Source organism: Corvus moneduloides, chromosome 16, assembly GCF_009650955.1.
Source record: "Corvus moneduloides isolate bCorMon1 chromosome 16, bCorMon1.pri, whole genome shotgun sequence".
Lineage (NCBI taxonomy): Eukaryota > Metazoa > Chordata > Aves > Passeriformes > Corvidae > Corvus > Corvus moneduloides.
Window position 1 is genome coordinate 5,434,256 of NC_045491.1, and position 21,385 is coordinate 5,455,640.

The 21,385-nt window shown below is 51.7% G+C and overlaps 1 protein-coding gene across 1 annotated transcript; it reads left to right on the forward strand.

Annotated features, from left to right (window-relative positions):
- The first annotated feature begins 511 nt into the window (after positions 1 to 511).
- ELFN1 (extracellular leucine rich repeat and fibronectin type III domain containing 1) lies at positions 512 to 10,513 on the forward strand. The gene is made up of 2 exons (XM_032126159.1): positions 512 to 5,253; positions 7,711 to 10,513. Exon 1 carries the CDS (start codon positions 1,755 to 1,757, stop codon positions 4,137 to 4,139), a length of 2,385 nt encoding a protein of 794 aa, XP_031982050.1. The 5' UTR covers positions 512 to 1,754; the 3' UTR covers positions 4,140 to 5,253; positions 7,711 to 10,513.
- The last annotated feature ends 10,872 nt before the right edge of the window (positions 10,514 to 21,385 follow it).

Genomic DNA, 21,385 nt, shown 5'->3' on the forward strand with positions numbered 1-21,385 from the left:
GTAAGATGTGGCCCTGTCTCCTTCACAACTTCCCAAGAGACCTCCAGTTCTTACCAGCTTTGTTTTCAAGGAGTATTGGTGGTGTCTTTCCCTGCCCTTGGACAAGGGAGATGACCAAAGCTCCTGTTCCCAACAAAAGTTCCAAGAAGGACTTTTCTACTCTTTGATGATTTCTCCCATTTGTGGGCAACTCCATCTCTGCCACAACATCACACTGCAACCATCTTACCAGCCCAGAGTTCTGTTTGGCAGTAGAGATACCCACAGATGATATTTTCAATATCTTTTGGAAAAGCGTAACCCAGGAGATGCTGGTGCTAATGCAGTTCCCACCTCTCCACTTTTCTCTTCCTGTTTCCCTAAGAAATTAGAAAAGGAAGTAAGAGCTGTCCATTCATATTTATGCTTAGTCAAAAATTTAGGGGGGAAAAAAATGGAAAATGTGATCCAGGAATGAGTTTTTCTGTGGGAAGTGAGGCTGCTGGCAGCCCCACAGGTTTGTGCCTAGTGAAGACTTTTCCTAGTCTTCAAACAGCTGTTTCTGGCTGGGGAGGGAAGGTTTTGTCCCATCCTTTGCAAATGTTCTTGTTATGCCACTGAATGTTGGCTGGTCTTCCACAGCTCTGCATCATTTCACCTGGGAGGGAGAGGCCTTGGAGAAAGGCAACAAGCCCGAACCAGGAACAAGGACACTGGGTGGTTCACAATCACACTGGTGGGTTTGCAAAAGAGTGCCCTGAAACTACTGCTCAGGTTCCCAGAAACAGGACAAGCGTTTGATGCTGGGCTGTATCCCAGATGCCACATGGCAGTGCAGGCAGAGATACGGTGTCCTCGACCAGCACCCCTTCTGTGGGCACTGCTGCTGCGCACACCAGCACACGAGACAGTCAGGATTCCCCTCAGCAAAATGCTGCAGCATCAAATCTACATCAGAGCGAGTTGTCTAGACTTCATCTGCTCTCAGCGGAGAGGAACAGACACTTCTGGGGCATCACTCCTCTCCTCCTAAGGTAGACAGCTAAATAGGTCAGACAGACGGTGCACTGGATGTGTGTCGGTCTCTCAACTGCCAAAAAAGTGATGCTGGACAAGGGCTCAGAGGGTGACCTCAATGGTCAGTGACCACCTCCCCTTGTGCTGCCAAATAGTGCTGGTGGCAGCCAAATAAACCAAAGGCTCCTTGAAAGGTGGTTGCCACAGCAAGAAGGCAAGCGCCTGACTAAGAGGGGAGTTGGATGGATGTCCAACACCTCTGACTGCTGACTGTCTTTCCTTTGTGCTTAGTTTGTGCTTGTGTTTTGTTTTGAGCAGGTGAGCCGAGGGACTGAGCAGGGACAGGCAAACGCACGGAGGCACAGGGAGATGGGGACCAGCGCCACGATGGGCAGCAAAAAGAAAACGAGGAGAAGTACTATAAAAAATGAGAGGAAGGCTTGTCTCTAAGCCTGAGCAACTCCTCTGCACAGGTGCTTAGCTTCATGACTCCCTCCTCAAGATGCCAGAGACCTGGTGATGTGGGACCAGCCTCAGCCACCAAGGCCTTGGTAGCAGCCCCTGGCTGCTGGCTGCTGAGTACCGTGGGCACCGAGGTCCGCTTTCTCCACAGACGCTTCCCTCCCGTCTCCGAGCCATGAGGAGAAGGGAGAGGCAAGCAAAGCTGCCGAAGGAGCACTAGCCTACACCTTCCCAGCCCCTGTCCTGTTCCCCGCTTCCAGCAGACCAGGAACCCCTTCTCCGTGCTGCCCTTCCAGATGGCAGGTCGCCGGTGGGCCGCGACGTCAGCCCTCTGCATCTGCGTGGCGGCCATGTCTCTCCTGCACGGGGTGCGAGCAGACTGCTGGCTCATCGAGGGGGACAAGGGCTTCGTCTGGTTGGCCATCTGCAGCCAAAACCAGCCCCCCTACGAGTCCATCCCCCAGCAGATCAACAGCACCATCGTGGACTTGCGGCTGAACGACAACAAGATCAAGAGCGTGCAGTACGCCTCGCTCAGCCGCTTCGGCAACCTGACATACCTCAACCTGACGAAGAACGAGATCTCCTACATCGAGGACGGTGCCTTTTCAGGACAGTTCAACCTCCAGGTGCTGCAGCTGGGTTACAACCGACTGAGGAACCTCACCGAGGGCATCCTCCGGGGCCTGGGGAAGCTGGAGTACCTCTATCTCCAGGCCAACCTCATTGAGACCGTCACCCCCAATGCCTTCTGGGAGTGCCCCAACATAGTGAACATTGACCTGTCCATGAACAGGATCCAGAGACTGGACAGCAACACTTTCCGGGGCCTAAGCAAGCTCTCTGTCTGTGAACTCTACAGTAACCCCTTCTACTGCTCCTGCGAGCTCCTCGGCTTCCTGCAGTGGCTGGAGGCTTTCACCAACATGACACGCACCTATGACCGGATGCAGTGCGACTCCCCACCCGATTACGTGGGCTACTACTTGTTAGGCCAAGGCCGGACTGGCTACCGCAATGCTCTGAGCATGCTCTCTTCCCTTTGCACTGGTGGCTCCTACACTGTGATCCCTCGTTTTATCCCTCCCAGGTACCAGGTGACCACGGTGCCCTCCGAAAGCCCCTGCTCCGAGGAGGAGTGCTCCTCTGGTGACGGCACGACGCCGCAGTTCTCCCTGTTCACGCCCATCGGTGAGACAGAGGTGCGCCCCAACATCCAGGTGAAGCACCTCAACCACAACTCGGCTGTCCTCACCGTGCAGATCCCCTACCCCTTCAGCAAGATGTACATCCTCTCCCAGTTCGAAAACGGCTTCTCCTCCATGATCACCAAGCTCAGGAAGAAGGAGGAGAACATCACCGTGAGCAACCTAGTAGCACAAAGAGATTACACCTACTGTGTAGTCTCTGTTCACCAGTACTCCAAGTACAACCACACCTGTGTCACCATCACCCCCACCAGACCCAACCGCAAGGAGCCGGTGCCCACCCCTTCCACTGCCACCCATTATATCATGACAATCCTGGGCTGTCTCTTCGGCATGGTGATTGTCCTGGGCGTGGTGTATTACTGCCTCCGGAAGAGACGCCAGCAGGAGGAGAAGCACAAAAAGGCTGCTGGCAGCATGAAGAAGACCATCATCGAGCTGAAGTATGGGCCAGAAATGGAGACCACCAGCATCACTCAGCTGTCCCAGGGACAGATACTGGGTGGGGAGACAGTAACCCGCATCCCCTACCTACCCTCTGCTGGGGAGGTCGAGCAGTACAAGCTGATTGACAGCAGCGAGACCCCCAAGGCCACCAAGGGTAACTACATGGAGGTGAGGACGGGTGAGCAGCCTGAGAGGCGAGACTGTGAGCTGTCCCTGCCGCCAGACACCCAGGGCTCTGTGGCTGAGATCTCCACCATTGCTAAGGAGGTGGACAAGGTGAACCAGATCATCAACAACTGCATCGATGCCTTGAAATCCGAGTCCACCTCCTTCCAAGGGGTGAAATCGGGGGCAGTCTCCACAGTGGAACCTCAGCTGGTGCTCTTATCAGAGCAGATCCCCAGCAAGCATGGATTCCTTTCCCCCATCTACAAGGAAAGCTACAACCACCCTCTCCAGCGACACCACAGCATGGAGGCGGCCCCCAAACGCTCCAGCACCTCTTCCAGTGGCTCGATACGGAGCCCCAGGTCCTACCGCTCCGAGGGATCGGGCCACAAATCCGAAGCCAAATACATTGAGAAGACATCCCCCACCACTGACACCATCCTCACTGTGACACCGGCCGCGGCCATCCTGCGGGCAGAGGCGGAGAAGATCCGCCAGTACAGCGAACACCGGCACTCGTACCCCAGCTCGCACCCAGGGGAGCAGCACGACAGCATGGGTGGGCGGAAGCCCTCCATCCTGGAGCCTCTGACCCGTCCTCGCCCCAGAGACCTGGCCTACTCTCAGCTCTCGCCTCAGTATCACAACCTGAGCTACACCTCCAGCCCAGAGTACACCTGCAAACCATCGCACAGCATCTGGGAGCGCTTCAAACTCAACCGCAAGCGGCACAAAGACGAGGAGGAGTACATGGCAGCCGGCCATGCCCTACGCAAAAAGGTCCAGTTTGCCAAAGACGAGGATCTTCACGACATCTTAGACTACTGGAAGGGCGTCTCTGCCCAGCAAAAGTCCTGAGTCCTCACACAACTTGTGACTTAACACACTAACTGGACCAAAAGAAATCCGCAGCAGCTATTTTTATTCAGACTGTCTTTGAAACAAAATAAAGTTAAAAAAAAAAAAAAAAAAGAGAATCAATAAAAAACAAATAAAACAGAGAACAAATAATGAAAAATCTATAAATATTCTATATAATATATAAAGTGAGATATTAAAATGTCCTCACGCTGGTGAGACATGCACCAAATTTGAACACAAACTTTGCAAAACAAACAAACTGTGGAGTGGAAAAAAAAGTTTTGTTTCATTTTGATTTTTTAAAAAAATAAGAAAAAAGAAAAAATTGAATATAAAATGAAAATTAAAGAGCGGGCAGAGAGCTGAGGTCTGGCGTTTCCCAATATTGCATTGCATGAGTCCCTATTCCGTGATTTTGTGGATTCTTTGTGAACAGTTTGTGTTCTTCCTTCCTTCCTTCCCTTCCAAAATCAACAGCGACAAAAACAGCAACAAAAACCAAAAAGAGACCAGAAGGAGCTCCATCTTTTGGGCTGTTTTTGCAAACGGAGTCTTCCAGTTTAGACTTTTACCCAGTTGAAGGCCCGTTCACATTTTCACTCACTAAAAGGTTTTACCACACATTGCATTGTAAACCGAAGTCGTTAATTGTACAGAGAAAATTTCTATATTTGCAATGTTTGCTGTATAATGAGAAAGAGAGAGGAGAAAAAAAAAATACTACATCTACTAAAAAAAAATACATATATATATATATCTATATTCACCTGTTTGTACCAGGTTTTAATCATGGATTTTAGAGAAAGAGATGGAGTTTTGTTTGAAGGACTTTTTTGTTGGTTGGTTGGCTGATGGGGTATCTTTTGGAGGGGGGAGTGTTTGGATTTCTAAGTACTTGGTTTTGATTTCTTCCACCAATTGTCTATGTCCAAGTTCTCATCACTTCCAAGTGCACTGAAGAAAAAAGGCACGTACCCAGGAAAATAGAATCCCTCACCTTATTCCAGGTGGGAGACCATCACCACCAGGAACTGGGAAGGGGATGAGAAGTGAAGGGCTCTGGGTTCTGCAGGTGCCACCACGCAATGGGATTTCTCCTGCAAATTAAAAGGTATTGGTCTCTGCCCCTAAACAGATGTGTCTGGGCAGTGGTGGCCCTTGGGAGCAGCCACTAAAGGGTGGATTATCCCCCCCACTCTCAAGCTGGGGAGCCAGTGATGAGTTAGAGCACGAAGCCTCTTGCTGCTCTGTGGAGGAGAGAATGGAGTGGTGATTTTTTGAGGTGAAAGACACGCAGCATTTACAGCTTACCCATACTGAGACATCCTGGGGATCCCTGACCAGCCCTTGGCACTCTGAGACTGGGAGGGAAGGGGATGGCTCTGTGTCCATGGGTCCACCCAAGCAGCCACATGCCCTTCGACCATTTCTGTCCAACACTGGTCCAAGACTCCACAGCTCTTTCCCCCATCCCTAAAGCACTCACAGGTGATGCCTTACTCATGAGGTGAGAGGGGAGATGTTGAGGCCTGGCACTTCCAGGCCACACTGGTGGCCAAAGGACACAATTTTGTCCTGATCAGCTCCAGCTGAGTCACAAGCCCCTACGTCTCACCCATCCCATGACTAACAAAAAGCGAGGGCTTCAGGGGGGTCTGAGAGCTGCCCTGCTCCCAGGTGAGTGTGTGGGAGGCCGGGGAGCCAGCACAGTCAGGTGCTAAGCTCTCCAAATGCAGCTCTGTGAGGCCCTGCTGCTTGCCAGAACTTTTTCCCTTGCATCCTGCTCACAAGTCACTTTGGATGGACATCCTGAGTCCTGACGGATGAGCACTAGGGCCCAGGAGCAAACCATATCCCATCCTGTTATTTCAATATTTCAAAGCGATTTTGACAGGTATTCTTGCAAAAGGTTATATTTGTTCAGAAAGGAGCCGAGCTAGGAAGACACAGAGCAGGCTGGGAAGTGCACGAGTTCATTCCCCGTGGTTATTTGTGTAGACAACAAACCATTATCAGGATTTCATAAAAAAAGGCAGGTAATTTCTCCAGGAATACGTTCACTCTGCCAGAGCAAAGGCACATTCCTCTACCTCCTCCAGGTGGACCCTGCCCATAGCTCGCAGCTTCCTGGGGCTGTGTCTTGCTCACCAGGTGGTGAAGAGGACCTGGAGGGGGGAGTTGAGGGTCACTCCTCTCTTGTTTAGTGCCATCATGGCAGGTCCTTCCCCAGATCTCAGCTGTAGCACCTGGTACCAAAGCAAACCCTTCAGCTGAAACAGCCTTTCCCTGAGTGCCTCCTCAAAGAACCATAGAATGGTTTGGGTTGGAAGGGACCTTAAAAATCATCTAGGACTGTAAAATAAAAAGTCATCATCATTTAGTTCCAACTCCCTGGCCATGGGCAGGGATGCCACCCATGAAATCAGGTTGCTCAAGGCTCCATCCAGGAGAAGTAAGAGTTGGTCAGCAAGGATGTATGATGGAAACAGTAACAGGGCCTCCTGGCACTGTTTCATGATCTCACAGGATTCCTCATCAAGAGGCTGGGGTAGCCCAAAGTGGTGGCAGCTCATGAGTTAATTTGGGCTCAGATGCTCCAGTGTTGACACTGATAGATACCCAAAGAACCGATAGATACCCAAAGAACTTCCTCAGTTGCTCCCTGCATTGAGACCATTCCCATACCAGTTTGGAAATGGCATCGTGACCATCTCTATGGAACTGGGAGCAGTGGCCAGCCAGTGGAGTGTGAGGCCTTGCTGTGGAGGCAGCAACCAGCTCAGCTCTTTAGCTGGGGCCACTCATTTTGCTCCTCTGCCTCTGTTTCCTCATCTGGAAATGCTTCCTTGTGGCACTGAGGGCACAGGCTGGCTGGGGAGCCTCAATTAATTAATTGCCTGTCTGTGAAGCCCATTTAGCTCCTAGAATAAAAGCTGCTATCGAAATGCAAAGCTGTTAGTGGTGTAAAACAGCATGGGCAGATGAAATCAAAGCCTGATTCTGTTTTCACACCAGGATTTCACTGGTCATAAACCAACAGAGACAGACACAGGAACGTGATACAGCAGCACTGGTCTTTCTAAATTAAACACCTCCCGCATGCAAACTGTCTGCAACTGGAAAAAAGGAGGATTAGAAAAAGTCTAGGCCCCTCTATCTCTGAGGTATCTCTAAGGCATCACTCAGTATCCCATTGTTGGTGGGGCCTCACCACAGGTCTCCAGATGGCTCCTGGGCTGCTGAGCACCTTCCAGCCCCTTGCCCTCCCTCCAAAACAAGGTGCAGTCCTGGCAGCTGTGGTCCACATCCCTCGGCAGGAGATGCCATAGAATGAGCTGTGAAAAAAGCCAGACAAGAAAAGGGAAGAGGTCCCACTGTCCCCAGGGCCACCACCCCATGGATGAGCTCCAGGGGTGCCGCTGCACAGGGCCTGGAGAACTCTGTCCGCAGCATCTTCCATCCCTCCAAGGCAGCTGCTTTACAGACCCTTCTGAGGACAGAGAGGGGATTTCATCACCTGTGACCTGCTGAGTGTTCTTGTTCTTTGTTTTGTCTCCTGTTCAACCAGGACAGCTGGTTCTGCAAAGAGAAGTGACACCTTGTCCAGCCAGGCTGCTCCTGCTGCCCTAAACTCATCCAGAAGAAGAGGATTCCCCACCAAGCAGAAAGGAGAGGGCACAGGAAAGGCATGTTGGAGTGAAGAGGAGGGGAAGCTAGGGGAAAAAAAATCACAGTTCCCTGCAGTGCAGTCACAGTCCTGGGGCCATGGGGAAATGCATTCTGCTGATGCCCTTTCTGTATCCACAAAGCTGCTGTTGTCTCAACCACCTGTCTTCAAGGGCAAAACCAAGGCAGCATGAAAAATCCCTCCCCCAGCAAGGACAGCTTCTAGCTGGAGAGTAAATCCAAGCCCACATTTACCCATGGCTCAATCCTCACTCTGGCCCAGAGTCAGCAAAGGACCCTGCCACATGTTACAAAGTCTGTGTGGCACCTAGAGCCTGGATATTATTTAAAAACCTGTAAATTAGGACAGAAACATCCCTTCATATAGACAGGCACCATTTAAGCCCAGGATTCCTGAGGGCACCTGCCAGCCCTGGTGTGCACACCGGGCATGCCCATCTGTTCCCAAGCATGGCCTGTGGGAAGGGCTGTGTTCACAGACAGAAACGTGGAGTAGCACAGGGTGGCAGGGGTGGCAGGCACTGCGTGCCCAGCTACCTCCCCGATGCAGCAAGGCACTTGAGAGGGGAGGTAGCTGGGGGCTGCCTTCTTCTTCAGAGCTCATGGGTGTTGGAGGTGCGAACTGTCCTCCTCCCCGCCCACCATTTGAGCCTCCTGATGGCTTCAGCTGAGTTTGCCATGAAACCAGGTGCAGATCCCATGGGAGGGGTCAGTGAGGATGCACGGGGGCCCTAAGAAGAGAAGGTGTTCCCAGGCAGCGCCCTGACACAGACAACAGACAGACTGCGTTGGCTCTGCTCAGATCAAGCCAGTGACCTGCAGTGCTTCCTGGGTGCTGGCACCTTTCCTAGGGCTGCCGGGGAGCCTTCTCTCTTCCAGCCGCATTGATCCTTATGGATCAGGCCATGCATCAACACCTTGGTGATGGCAGAGCCAGAGCAGAGCCCTGGGCTCCAGCAGCCCAGCCAGCTCCTGCTCCTGCGTGTTCCCCCACTCCCAACCACGGCAGCCACCTCCCCTCCAAATGCTGCCCTCTGCCCATTTGTGAGGTCAGTCCTTCCCTGAATCAGGCCAGAGATCCCCATACTCATCTCGGCGGTGGATGTGGCTCTGCAGAAATCGGGAGCAGCGGTACACCCCCCTGGCCGGGCGCCGGCGGCAGCCGGGCTGCCCGTCGGGCTGTGGAGCAATAAATCACCTCGTCTGCAGGAGAAGGGGTCAGCAGGGGTGGAGGACAGTGCGGTGGAGGTGGCCTCACCACACAAATGCTTTGGGCGAGGAGGGGTCCGGGCAGGCAGGGGAGGGATGCGCTGCGGCGCGGCTGGCCCAGACCCAGGAGCGCGGATCGATGAGGGTGATTGAAGCCAGCACGCACTGCGTTGGGCTATTTTTAGCGCAGCCAGCGGAGCAGGAATTTGGGAGCCCAAGTCAGAATTTATTTGCATCTGTGAATGCTCGTCGGGGGGAGGACCAACAACAACACCCCACCCGGGTGCAGCAGCGCCCTGCAGCGCGTTTTGGGACCTGCTCACCTTGGCTTCAGCTCCTCTTCAGTGCACATCGTGTCCCTCTTCTCTGCAGTGCCCTTTGGGGACAGTGTCAACCCCCCAAAGCTTGGAGCTGTGAGCACGTGGATGCACATGGACACGGGATGGGGACAGAGCAGAGGAGAGGGCAGGGGATGGACTTCAGGGGGTGAAGGGTTTATTTGGGAAAAGCACTGATCCTACCTTGAATGCGTGGGGTGTGTCAACAGGTCTTGTAGCATGGCTGCAACACTGCCGTGGCCAGGCAGGTGTGGACTTCAGAGGTGCCCCAGCCTCTCCTCCAGCTCCTCTCTCCCCATTTCCTCACCACAGGCTTTCCGCCATGGGCCCAGGGTCAGTTTTTCTGGGTAAGTGTTCTGAGATGAAATCGTTCTCCAGAGAGAGGTGTACAGCACCTTTCCTTTCCTTCACCTCCAACCCCCTGGTGCCAGCAGTACCCAAGGCACTGAAGGTGGTGAAGGTGCTGGTGGGCACGGCCAGCGCTGCTGGAGAAACCAACCCAACTCCTTGGCTTGGAGCAGTGACTTCGGCTTCACCTGAATTTACTTAGGCTCCAATTTTTCATGTCGCCTCTGTTTCACCCCTCTCAACCAGCTCACCAGCACCACCAGAAGGGTGGTAGAGATTATACAAATGCTGCCTTGAGACTTCTGCTCATTTCCACCTTCCCCCTCCCCGGCCCAGAACTTAATGGAGGAAAACCACCTGATCTAGAGTGAAGCCAGTTTTCTGGACCCAGTTTCCTCTGTACAAGGGATGAGAAGACACAGAAGTACCAGGGATGTGGATTTTCAACACGTGGGGAGTAGCCAAGCAGGATGTCAGTTTTTACTTCAGTTTCGCTGCCCTTACTTTTGGTTCAAATCCGATGTGAACGTGCCTGTTTCCATCCCTCTGCAACCTCCCTGTCCCTGCAGAGTAACCAGAGGAGCCTGCCAAGTCTCCAAGTTTGTGTGTGTACCTTTTCAATAATTCAGTGGGAACGCTAATCACACGGTTGTGCTGTTGTTCCTCTACGAGCCGATCGCTTCTCACATCCCACCAACATCTGTTTTTTCACACCCAGCTCAGCTGTCTGGCAATAGCCATTTGCTGCTCACCTTTACTTGCCTTGCCATTGAAGAGCTCATTAATGTACTCCATCCTTGCTTTCTTTGGGACAAAAAGATTTCCATTTCTGTCTTTTATCAGCTTTCACATGGCTGATAGCCTGTCCTCCCTTCACCATGCAATGCCCTTTTCTAATGAGCTCTTCTCTGCTGGTCTGTCTCATCCATTAAGATCTGTGAGTGCTATCCCCTGCATTGTCTTGCTCATCTCCTGGGCTCTCCTCTGGGTCTATCATATCCCTCCGTTTTCAGGTGTGAAAGGAAGCAAACATCCCCACACACAACATCCACATTTCCTCCCACCTCACTCGCTTTCCTAGCAGCCCTCCAGCCTGGCTCATCCCATCCAGCCTTGACAGACTCCTTCGTCCTTGCAGAAGCCCCTGGCCGGCTTTACCTGATCTGCAGAAAAGTGATGGAATGCCTCACTTTGTGTGTGGTGCCTGCAGCTTGCCTCTGCTGGGGGCCTCTTAAATCTGTGCCTCTCTCTCAGCATTGCTTTTATGCAGCAGAGCTCTCCTTGGGCATCTCCTGCCTTGCAATCAAGAGCTCCCAGCCCATCCAGATGCGGGAGGCCTCTCTGGGTACTGCAAAAGCTCCTCTGTGGTCTCACAAGTAAACACTGGCACTCTTCACGCGATGCAGCTAAATTAATTAATCTTGTTCCACCACATTTGGAGCCAAGACACAAAGGTTCCCATTCCCTGAAGCTGGAGCTTGAAGTCTGCTTCTCCCAAAAGTGCCCTGCTGCCCCAGGATTTGTGTTGCAGTGAGATTGGAGGAGTGGCAGCAGAGCAGCTCTTGGGAGTAGCTCCAAGGGGCTGTAGGAGCCAACAACCCCCTGGAAAAGTAGCCATGGGCACAAACCATCTGCCACCATCCAGCTGGAACATTCCTGATGTGTCCAGCTCAGCTTAGGCTGACAAAGAGCTTGCATGCACAAAAACTGTTGTGCTTTGGGTTTCTTCCCCAGCCATCTCAGGAGCTGCAATTTGTTACTTCTCCATACAAACCTTATCTCAATTATATCCTCAGATCATTCTCACTGTAACAACACTCCCACCCACCACAGAGGTTGCACACACACACATCTGTGCCTGGGAAATCCCAGGCAGAAGCATGGCAGCCCCAAGCACGACAAACCCTTCACGCACTGACAGCTGACAAGCCATGAGCTGCTCCACAGCTGCCTCCAGCCTTGCAGGGTGATCACAGCTCCTAAAAGACAGATGCAGACACTGGGGCTCTGGGTATGATGTGCCAGGAGGCTGGCAGCAGAGACTGGGGAGGGCAGGTGCCTGGCACGGCCACTCCAAATGTATTTCCCTGGCAGAGCTCACAGCCAGGAAGGACAGTGAGCTGAGGGGTGGGCTGGCTTCTGATCTCCCACCATCTCACACTTGGGTCCTGAAGACCAGACATGTCCCAGCACAGCTGTCAGGAGTGGAGAAGCAGAGATGGAGGTGCTGGAGCAGAGCTGGGAGCTCCAGAAACCACCTGAGATGGTGAAACCCTTTTGGATACAGTTGTGATGCTCCTCTGGCTGAGGTGACTGGGAAGTCCCTGCCCCAGGGTGGCTTTGGAGAACAGCACACCCAGAAGAGCCCACCTGTGGCTGTGAAGGACTGGTCCATCCATCGCTGCTCTGAAGCTGTCAGGAGGTGGATTCACTGGTGTGAAGTCTGAGCCAGTCTCACTCTTCTGCAAAGCCACAGACGTACACAGATGGAGATCCCCAGATCTGATGGGAGAGATTGGTTGGCAGCACAGCACAAAGCCCTCACAAAGAAGAAGAATAAACCAAAACACCACAAGATGCCAGCAAGTGGGAGGAGACAGCTTATCCAGGGAGCTAATTTAGCTGGAAGGAAAGGAAAGGATGCAAGATGTTCCCCTATTAAGAAAGAAAAATAGCACGCAAGAGCAAGGAGCTGGAGGTTGAAGTGCCTGATGGAAGGAGATGTGGATGCATTTGAGTTTAAAAAGCCAAAGCAGAGCTGGGGCAGATGCTGGACCCAGAACAAAGGCTGTGTCAGCCGAAGCTTGAGAGGCAAAGGTTAGGATGAAACTTGCAGAGACCTGGAAGCCACTGAGGTGGGTGAATTGTAAGTGGCACCTCATTTAATCTGAGCAGAATGCATGAAACCAGATAATGTAATTGAAAGGGTTATTTAAACTGAGTATTCAGAGGGAAAAATAAAGCATTGCAGGGAAAATAATAATACTTAGCGCTTGTAATGTGCTTAGCATCTTCAAAAGCTGGTCAGCCATTAACTGATTGCTCCTCTGCTCAGTCCAAAGGCTAATAAAAAGGGACGGTTCATTTAGTTATTTCACAGCTGAGCTTCTCAATAGGGCATGAGGAAGTGATCACTGCTCTCCAGCATGTTGATAAATAAACAGCTGGAAGTAGGAAAATACAAAATCCTCTCAGCACTTGGTCACAGCTTTGTGCTTGGCTCCTTCCTTCCTCACCTTGAGTTTGTCTAGACCAGACCTGTGACAGGGAGTTTGCCTGGAGGACTGGCTGGGGGCCACATGAGCAGGGATGTGCAATCTGCAGGGCACTTGTCCATGGGTGGATGGGGTGGGTGATGTGGGCTTGGAGAGACCCCACCTGTGCAGCCTGGTGGCCTTGGCAAGCGCAGAGGCTGAGGGAACCAGGCAGCCTCTTGGACAGCAATAAAGAGGAAAGCATTTTATATTTGTTTTACTTAAAAAGCAAACAGTTCCTTCTGTCTTTGATGAGCAAGCGATTTCATAAACTCTGCAGAGAAAACATGGCACACTTGCACCTCAGTGATTTCCAGCCTCTTCTCCTGGCAGCAGCACTGGAGGAGCAGGGAAGTGCCTGAGCAGCTGCCCCACACACACTCCCACAGCTGTCTGGGGGTCGCCAAGGGTCTGGGGGCTGCTCCTGGTCAGGCCTGAAGGGAAACAGCCAAGAACAGGAAGCTCTTGTCAGGATGGAGCCATTCAACCTGAAACATGTTCAGTCCCAGCTTGGGTGAACAACAAACTCATTGCATGTTGGGTGCTGCCACAGGCTTCACATTGTGCCCCAGGTGCACTCACTCACTCAAAACAAGCAGCCACTGGTTTTGCCACCCACTTTGTGATGGTTTCTGGCCTTATGAATTTAGACACCCACTAAAACCCTGGCCTCATCACTCCAGAGAAAGGGAGCTGGGCAGATGCTCAGCTGCACCCATGCAAGTGCCCTGTTTTTGGTGCAGTGATGCTCCAAACCCTGCATTGCTGGAGCACAGGTCTCCCAGAGACCCTGCTCCAGGTGTCCCAGACCCATCCCAGGGGGATGTCTCCATGGGGTCCTACCGGACTGTGCAAGGTCTCCAGCTCACTCTGAGCTGCTGGGACAGCAACCAGGAGAAGGCAATAGTTCACCCATGAGCTTCCCAATCCCAATCCCAGCAGCAGAGACAAACTCCTAGAAGATGTTAGGGAGATATTTTTCCACCTCAGTGTTGGGTGATCCAAGAGGGGTCCTGCTGCTTTATAGAAGAGATGCAAAAGAATTCATCTCTGAAAGCATTTCTTGGGATAAAGTACAGGGCATGAGGCTGAACCTGGCTTTTCTGGGGCATGTCCAGCAGCAGAAGAGCCATCATCAAAAGCCTTTGGTTGAGAAAGGGGTTGAGGGGTCTTACTTTTTGCCCCAGGCACTGCCTCCCACTCCCTCAGCTGTGCTTGTGGGCTTTGTGCTTTCTTTCTGTTTCTTCAGGTTTTCTTCCTCTTAAATGAAACTTTCCCCAACTCTGCTGTGAGCACAGCCCTATGGATCCTGTGCTGAGGGGATGAGCCAGGTAAGAGCAGGAGGAGGTGAGCAGAGACTCCTTACCCCTGAGTGCCTCTATCCCAAGGCAGGTTTTGCTTGAGGGCGGCATCCGCGTCAGGACCTCGAGGATTTGCAGTGCAGGACGTGTCCTCCTTCCTCATCATCTGGGGGACCCGGGGAAAGCACTGAGCACAGAGACAGCAGCAGCCTTGAAGGGTTGCTTAAACACCTTTCTGACGGGAGGAAATTTGGGATGTGGTGTGCTAAAGATGCCTCGTTAACTTCTGTGCAACGCTCACGTACAGCCGGGCAGCAGCTCCACGGGCTGTGAAGGCTCTGCCGATGTTCCTCTGCCTGCTCCTGGCCTAACGAGGCCCAAAGGGTGTGTGTAAACAAAGCAAGCATCTCTCTCACTGGACCTCATGCATCATTTATAGCCAGCTTTTCTGTGGCACAAGAAACATTTACATATGCCAGCATTAATTCCGAACGCCACTTCAAAGCCTTCTCTGTCTAATGAACCCCATGCGCTGTGCACAGCAAATTCCACCCCAAAAATAATTAGCAGCACACGCCACCAAAGCGTTACAAGGGGAACGCAGCACACCACCTGCTGAAGCAAAATGAATGCCTGATTTATGTATTTTTTGCCACTTTTTAGCAATATTCAGGCACTGACTCAAAGCTGTGCTCTGTTCTCAGCTTTGTAGGGCCCTGGGAAGCGTAACGTTCCCACTCTGCATTCCAGGCTGAGAAGAGATTGATTTGGGGGCGTTATATGGAACCACAGAAAGGTTTGGGTTGTAAGGAGCCTCAAATATCATCTAGTTCCAACCTCCTCCCCCAGACATGGGCAGGGCTTATGTTTTTCTTACATCATGACTGGACAGAACTGTGCAAGACCCTGCTGATTTCTCCGTTCCAGAGGTGCCAACTGGGATTTAGGGTGCAGGCAGCTCTATGACCCTTTCTCTGAAGCTGCACAAGTCCCAGACCTTTGGGATGCTGTCACCAGCTGACCAGTCACAGACTGGTGGCTGGGAGCAGGACAGGACTCGAGTCTCACCCTGGTCTGACATTCCCACAGAGCCTTTAACCCCAGAATGGGATCAGCCTCACTGAGAAAAAAGGAAATTGGAAATGAGATCAGGAGTCGGAGGTTTTGGTGCCCCTACCAGCCATGGTGCTCCTACCCAGTGCTGGCTACAGGCAGCCCTGCTGTGAACAGCTCAGGGGACAGAGCTGGCTGCACTGAAACCATTTCTTTAATCTGTGTTAGAGCTGCCCAGCCCAGCTCACAGCAGGAGGAGCAGCATGTTTAGCTCAAAGCCTGAAGTGCTGGCATTGCCGTGGGAGACCCAGGTCACAAACCACCACAGGCAGAGAGATGGAGGCCAAACCTGGAGGTGGCTGTGGGCACAGGGGGACCAACTGTGCCAGGATGATGCTGGGATCCTGTATTCTCCTAGTTCTGTCCTCCTGGAGTGGAAGGAAGGTGCTCTGCAGGGCACTGCTCTCAGCCCGTGTGTCTCTCCAGCATCAAACCATGGAATTCAAATTGTCAATCTCTGCCTTGTTAGGATGCAAGGGGTTAAACTGTTCTTCCTATGCAAATTAAGCTTAATTAATCCTTTTCATCAGTTGCAAATATACCTTCTGAACCCTATTAAAAACATGAATATGCAAATTCAGACCTTTTTTAATACTCATTTTCAAGGACTTGGAGTCAGGCTTGATTATTCGATTCCCATTAACAGCCTGTAAAACCTGGTGCAAAATTTAATTTCCATTTTAAGTTACAAAAAAAAAAAAAAAGAATCTGTTGGTAATTAAGCTAATTACAGTGTTACACTAAAGAGGAGACAAACAAGGAGGACAAGATCATTCATTACATTTAACACTGGTTACAGGACCTGGGGACTGTCCCGCGTTAACTGAGAAGCCAGGAAACAGCAATGATGGAAACAGGGTGTGTGTGAGGAGGCTGTGGCTTTTGGGGGGCCTGGTACTTTCCTCACCTTGGGAACAAACCTGCTTCAGTCCCATGAGCCATTTTCCTCCTCCTCCCAAGGGGAGAAGCAATGAAGAGGAGGTGCAGCCAGGCTGGAGGGGTCCTGTCGGTGTCGTGGGGTCTCTGCACGGGTCAGGAACATGCTTAGGGTTGGAGTTTCAAAGTAGCCTTATCTTCCAGAGCTGAGCATCCTGTGCAGGTGGGACTTCCATCCTCCCTGAGCACCTTCTCTGTGTATGGGGTGCAGAGGGGAGGTTTGCTGACAACTCCCTTTGCACTGGCAAAGTCATCAGAGATGACGTATGACAAGACTCTGCAGATGCATCTACAGACTGCTGCTCCACAGCCATACTGGGGGGACAACGAGGTACAGAATGTGACCCCCTGTTGCTCATGCCTGTGGCCAGCACAAGTTGGGAGATGCCAGCAAAACCAGCTCAGCCTACACCACCCAATCCTCCCTTGTGGTCACCCATCAGAGCTTGGCAGTCAGTGCTGGTAGCTCTCAACTTGCCCATCAACCATCCTGTGCCTCCAGGCTTTGCCTGCATATAATTTTTAAAAAAGTAATGCTATAGGCTGTTAATTATTGTTTACCACCACAGTGTTCTCTTAAAATCAGTCCTTAGGATGCCCAGCATCTATTCTGCACTTGGTGCTTTCTAGTGAGTTTGCAGAGTTAATGTGTGCCTTACCAGAGCTGTAATCCTCACCTCGGGGTGCCAGCACGGCCTGGTGGGCTCAGGTGAGGAGTCCCATGGCTGGGATTGGCACACATCACACAGGGGATGCCCGCAGGAGGTCAGGGCTCAGTGCCCAGGATACGCTGCAGGACACTCCAACACTGAACCAGAATGTTGGCATTACCTACAGACTCACCCAAAGACCTCCAACACCAGCAGGATGCACCCACCCAAGGGATTTGTGCTATCTGGGAGCTCTTCTCGCTCCTCCTCATCTCAGCGCAGCTGCCAGCACGAGCAACTCGGCTCCCCATGGATTCGGTTCATCCCTCGCCATCACCTCCTCTCCAGGGCTGTTCCTGGCCCTGCCAGGACTCCTGGTGAGAGGAGCTGTCACTTCAGAGCACGACACTCACGGGCGGCTCTGCCTCACAGCAGCGGCGTCAGAGCAGGAGCTGATCACGTACACACCCAGGGGCTGGAGCGTGACTCCCAAACAGAGCTGAGGAAAGGCTCAGGCACATGGAGGAGCCGGGAGAGCAGCGCTGGGGAGAAGGGGTGAAGGAAGGACAGGGTGATTCGCCATCACCCCACTGTGTACCAGGCTGTGCATGGTCAGTGGGGAGTGGGGGGCACCTCCAAAATGAAGGACCTAAGTGACATCCACAGTTTGCATTTCTTTTTAGGAAGGCCACTCCTTGGCACTGGTTATGGGGCAGCCTGGCAGATGAACCAGTCACTACCAGCAAAGTGAAGTATCTGCTGTCATACAGCACAAATGTCACCCAGCAGATGCTCCTTAAGAGAAGAGGTTCATCTGCCAAACTTCAGAGCCTTTCATCCGCCTGGAGAACATTTCCCACCATGCTGATACCAGAAGTTTCTGATCATTATCAATGGAGTGTGACAACAGAGATGATAAGGGAAATGCTCTCACCCTCTAGCCAAGTCCTTCGACCTGCCTGGTGCGTCTTGTCAACTGTATCATATTTTGGGGAGAGTCAGAGATGCAGAACTACCTTCTCAGTCCCCGCAGGCAATCAACTTGCTCCCCAAACCATGAGATATGACTGCCCTTATTACTTTAGCTTGCATAGCAGCGAGCCTTGTTAATGGTCATAAAATTATCCAGTCCTTATTTAAATCCTACAGGCGTCTGTGTTTCAATGACCTCCTGATGGTCTCTGGCTTTGCTCCAGGCTGAAGAAGCATTAGGAGGACCAGGAAGGAAAAAGAGGCAGCGGGAGGACTAAAGGAAAAAACCCAAAACCACAACAAGCAACAGTCAACAAAGAGAATTCAAAGTGAAACAGGGAATATTAAAGAGAGATCCATCATTCAGCTGGAGAGTTCAAAAAAACATAACCTGTCATGAAGAGAAGGAAGCAGCATCAGGTAAAATTAGCAACACTAATAAACTCATCAGCACTGGAGCCTGGGCCAGGAAACAGCACAGGGAAGATGAAGGGGTTGGTAGAGGCTTGATCCCATGTTGGGGAAGCAGAAGAAAACTGACACAACCTGAGGGAATGTGCTTTGGTGGAGGAATGTGGTTTGGGTGGAGACAAAAGACATGGGCTTCTTCCAAGACCTCCAGAAGCAAGAAACTGCCTTTGTGCTCCTCAATTTACATGGCAGCATTTTCTTTAAAGTGTGTTTTTCTTCTGTTTTGTTCCTTGTACTTGCTCTGAGGGAAAACACGCAGAGAAGGAAGGCTGGAGACACAGACACTGTGGGTGGAAGGAACAGGAGGAGCCGCTGGGATAGCCTGTCCAGGGCTGGGCTTTGGCCAGTGATCTTTCTGGAGCAAAAATCTCATCTTTCTTTCGGATAAAAGACTGTTCCCCTGTCCTTTCAAATAACATCTGCAAATCCCCAGAGTACCGAAAGATTTTACAACAATAATCCCCCAAAAGAGAAATGAGAACTGGAAAAACCCCCAAGCAGCCGAGAACTCCTTTAATGTAACCAAGCTCCAACACAGATTTCCATCAATTTTGCAGCAAACCTGAGTCATGAAATTAAAAGTAGCATCAGCATATTTCCTATTAGCTACAGTTTCTTTTTCAGAACAGATCATACATTCCTACCCTATTTTTCTAGACACTTGTGTCAATGCGATATCATCAGATGCCGTTCAGTCTTTCCTCTTAGCCTGAAAAAAGCTTTCCTGTTGGGAAGGATGGGATTTTAATATTTAAAAAAGACTTCGTGAAAAAGCTTTGCTGGTTTTTTACTTATTTATTTATTTATTTATTTATTTAATATCCCTCCCATGATCAGAGTGGGTGCATTTTGTAGCTTTTAAATATCATGCAAGTTTTAGCAACGCTGCTATTAAACCCGAATCTGCTGTCACAGCAGGCAGCAGGAATGTGATTCACACCAGCACAGAGAGCCTGTTCCATCCTCCCCAGCTCCTGTCCTTAGCTACGGTCACCTGGCATCAGACACCATCATTGTTTTCCCAACATCTCTGAACAGCTAAAAGCTCCAACAGAACCAATCTTGCCCTGGCTGTGCCCTCTCCCACCCCGAGCAGCACAGCCCGATGGGGTCTGGCATCACCTCGGTGATGCCTGAGGAAGGCTCTTGCCTGTCACCCCCTGGGGTTTATTTTGACACGTCCGCCCACCAGCACAACTCACAACACTCTCAGCTGCCTCTGAGCCCACTGCTGGGTTGGGAAATGAAAAGGGCAGGTGCTGCTCAGTGTTTGTTTGGAGCGAGGGGAGGGGAGGAAAGGAGGACAAACAGCAAGGCTGGCACTGCAGCTGTTCAGAAACGGTGGCCTCTCCTTCCATCCAGCGCCCTGTTTCTTCCATCCATCCCCTGCTCTGCTCCTGCCCTTCACTCTCTAGGTACCCAGCTCCATCATGGCTCCATGCTCTTCCCCCTTCTCCTTCCCTTGCTCCTATAGTGTTACATGGAGAAGATCCAAAACTAACATCTGCAAACTCCAAACTTCTCACGGCTCATCCCAGAAGGGTTTCCCTGGTTCCCTCTCAGGCATTGCACACTTCCAGGACAATGCAAACAACACGTGATGACCCCAAGAGCCAGGAGACACAAAGCAGGAGCAAAAGGCTCCAGGTTCAGAGATGTGCCCTTAGGAGAGGCATGAATCTGGTGAAACCTGCCTTAGCCCAGAGCTCTGCTGCTTTCAGACTGTATGGCAGCACCCGACAGCTCCGTGCCTGTTTGGTGTTTGTATGTGCACACAGATGGACAGGGCTGATTTGCAGGGGAGCAGTTTGAGTGAAGGGAAGCTTCAGGCAACACTGCAAACGAGACAGTGCTGTCACACACACACACACTCTCCTGCAGCCATGCACCAATAAATCGTATTTTACAGCCTACAGCACATAAACCCAGCAAGCGTGCACAGAAACCCAGCGAGCACACGCATGCTTGTGAGCGCTCCCGCCTCCCCCCTCCACCCAACTGCAAATTTATTACCCAGTTCCCAAGATTTTCTGAAAGGATTTTCCACAAACAGGGCTGGAGCTTTGCAAGTGGTGAGCCAAACCCAGATGGGACTTGTGCCCTCACCACCTGGGGTGGTGGCCACTGGGATCTCTGTTTGCACTGCCCCAGGGGGCTGCACCCACAGAGCAGGGATGCAGGGAGTGGTGAACACGGTGGCAGTGCCTTTGATGGGCTGCTGAGCCCATATAGCTCATAAAGGAAGGAGCAATCACTGTGAAATTCAGTGTCACAGTTACTCCTTGCAGCTCCTCGTGGCTCAGACAAGCAGGATAATGACAGTGGCAGAGATGGGAGCTGCCGTGGTGTCAGGTACAGCCATAGGTTTGCGGCTTCATCCTGAATTCAGTGTTGGAACTAGAAACGGGGAAGTCTCAGCTCCTCTTCTCCATGGCCCACAGGTGGCCCAAGTGGCTTTGCAATGGTCACACCTTCACATGAGCAACTCCCAGGCTTCCATGTGTGAACCTTAGAGAAGGCAAGCTTCCCAAAAGTCCCAGTTTCCCATAGTGCCCTCTGAGCTCACTGTGCAGCAGCATAACGCCACGAGCAGGGCAGGGACACTGCTGGCTAAAGCAGAACAGTCACCCAGCAGCTTCCCAAGCCATGGACAGGTGCTGCACCATGCCAGCACATCCAGCCAAGCACCCACCCTCACCACACACCTCTCCCAGCCACACTGCCGTATTAAACTTAGCTGAACAAATCAGTCTTGCTGGGAGAACAGAGAGCAGAGCAGTAATTCATGTCTCCTCCCCACCGGAGGCATCTCGGAAGCCTACTGTGTGTTCTCTCCCAACTTATTATCCTTTCCCTCTTGGGAGGCAACTTTCCAACGGGCAGAACATGTTTTCCCTTGTCGCTCTCCAGCATCGCTTCTCGCCTCACCTGTGTTTTGCTAAGATAGAGGGTTTATTGTAAACT

Excerpts from the sequence above, each read along its gene's own strand:
- ELFN1 (XM_032126159.1), top strand. The coding sequence starts at position 1,755 with ATGGCAGGTCGCCGGTGGGCCGCGACGTCAGCCCTCTGCATCTGCGTG.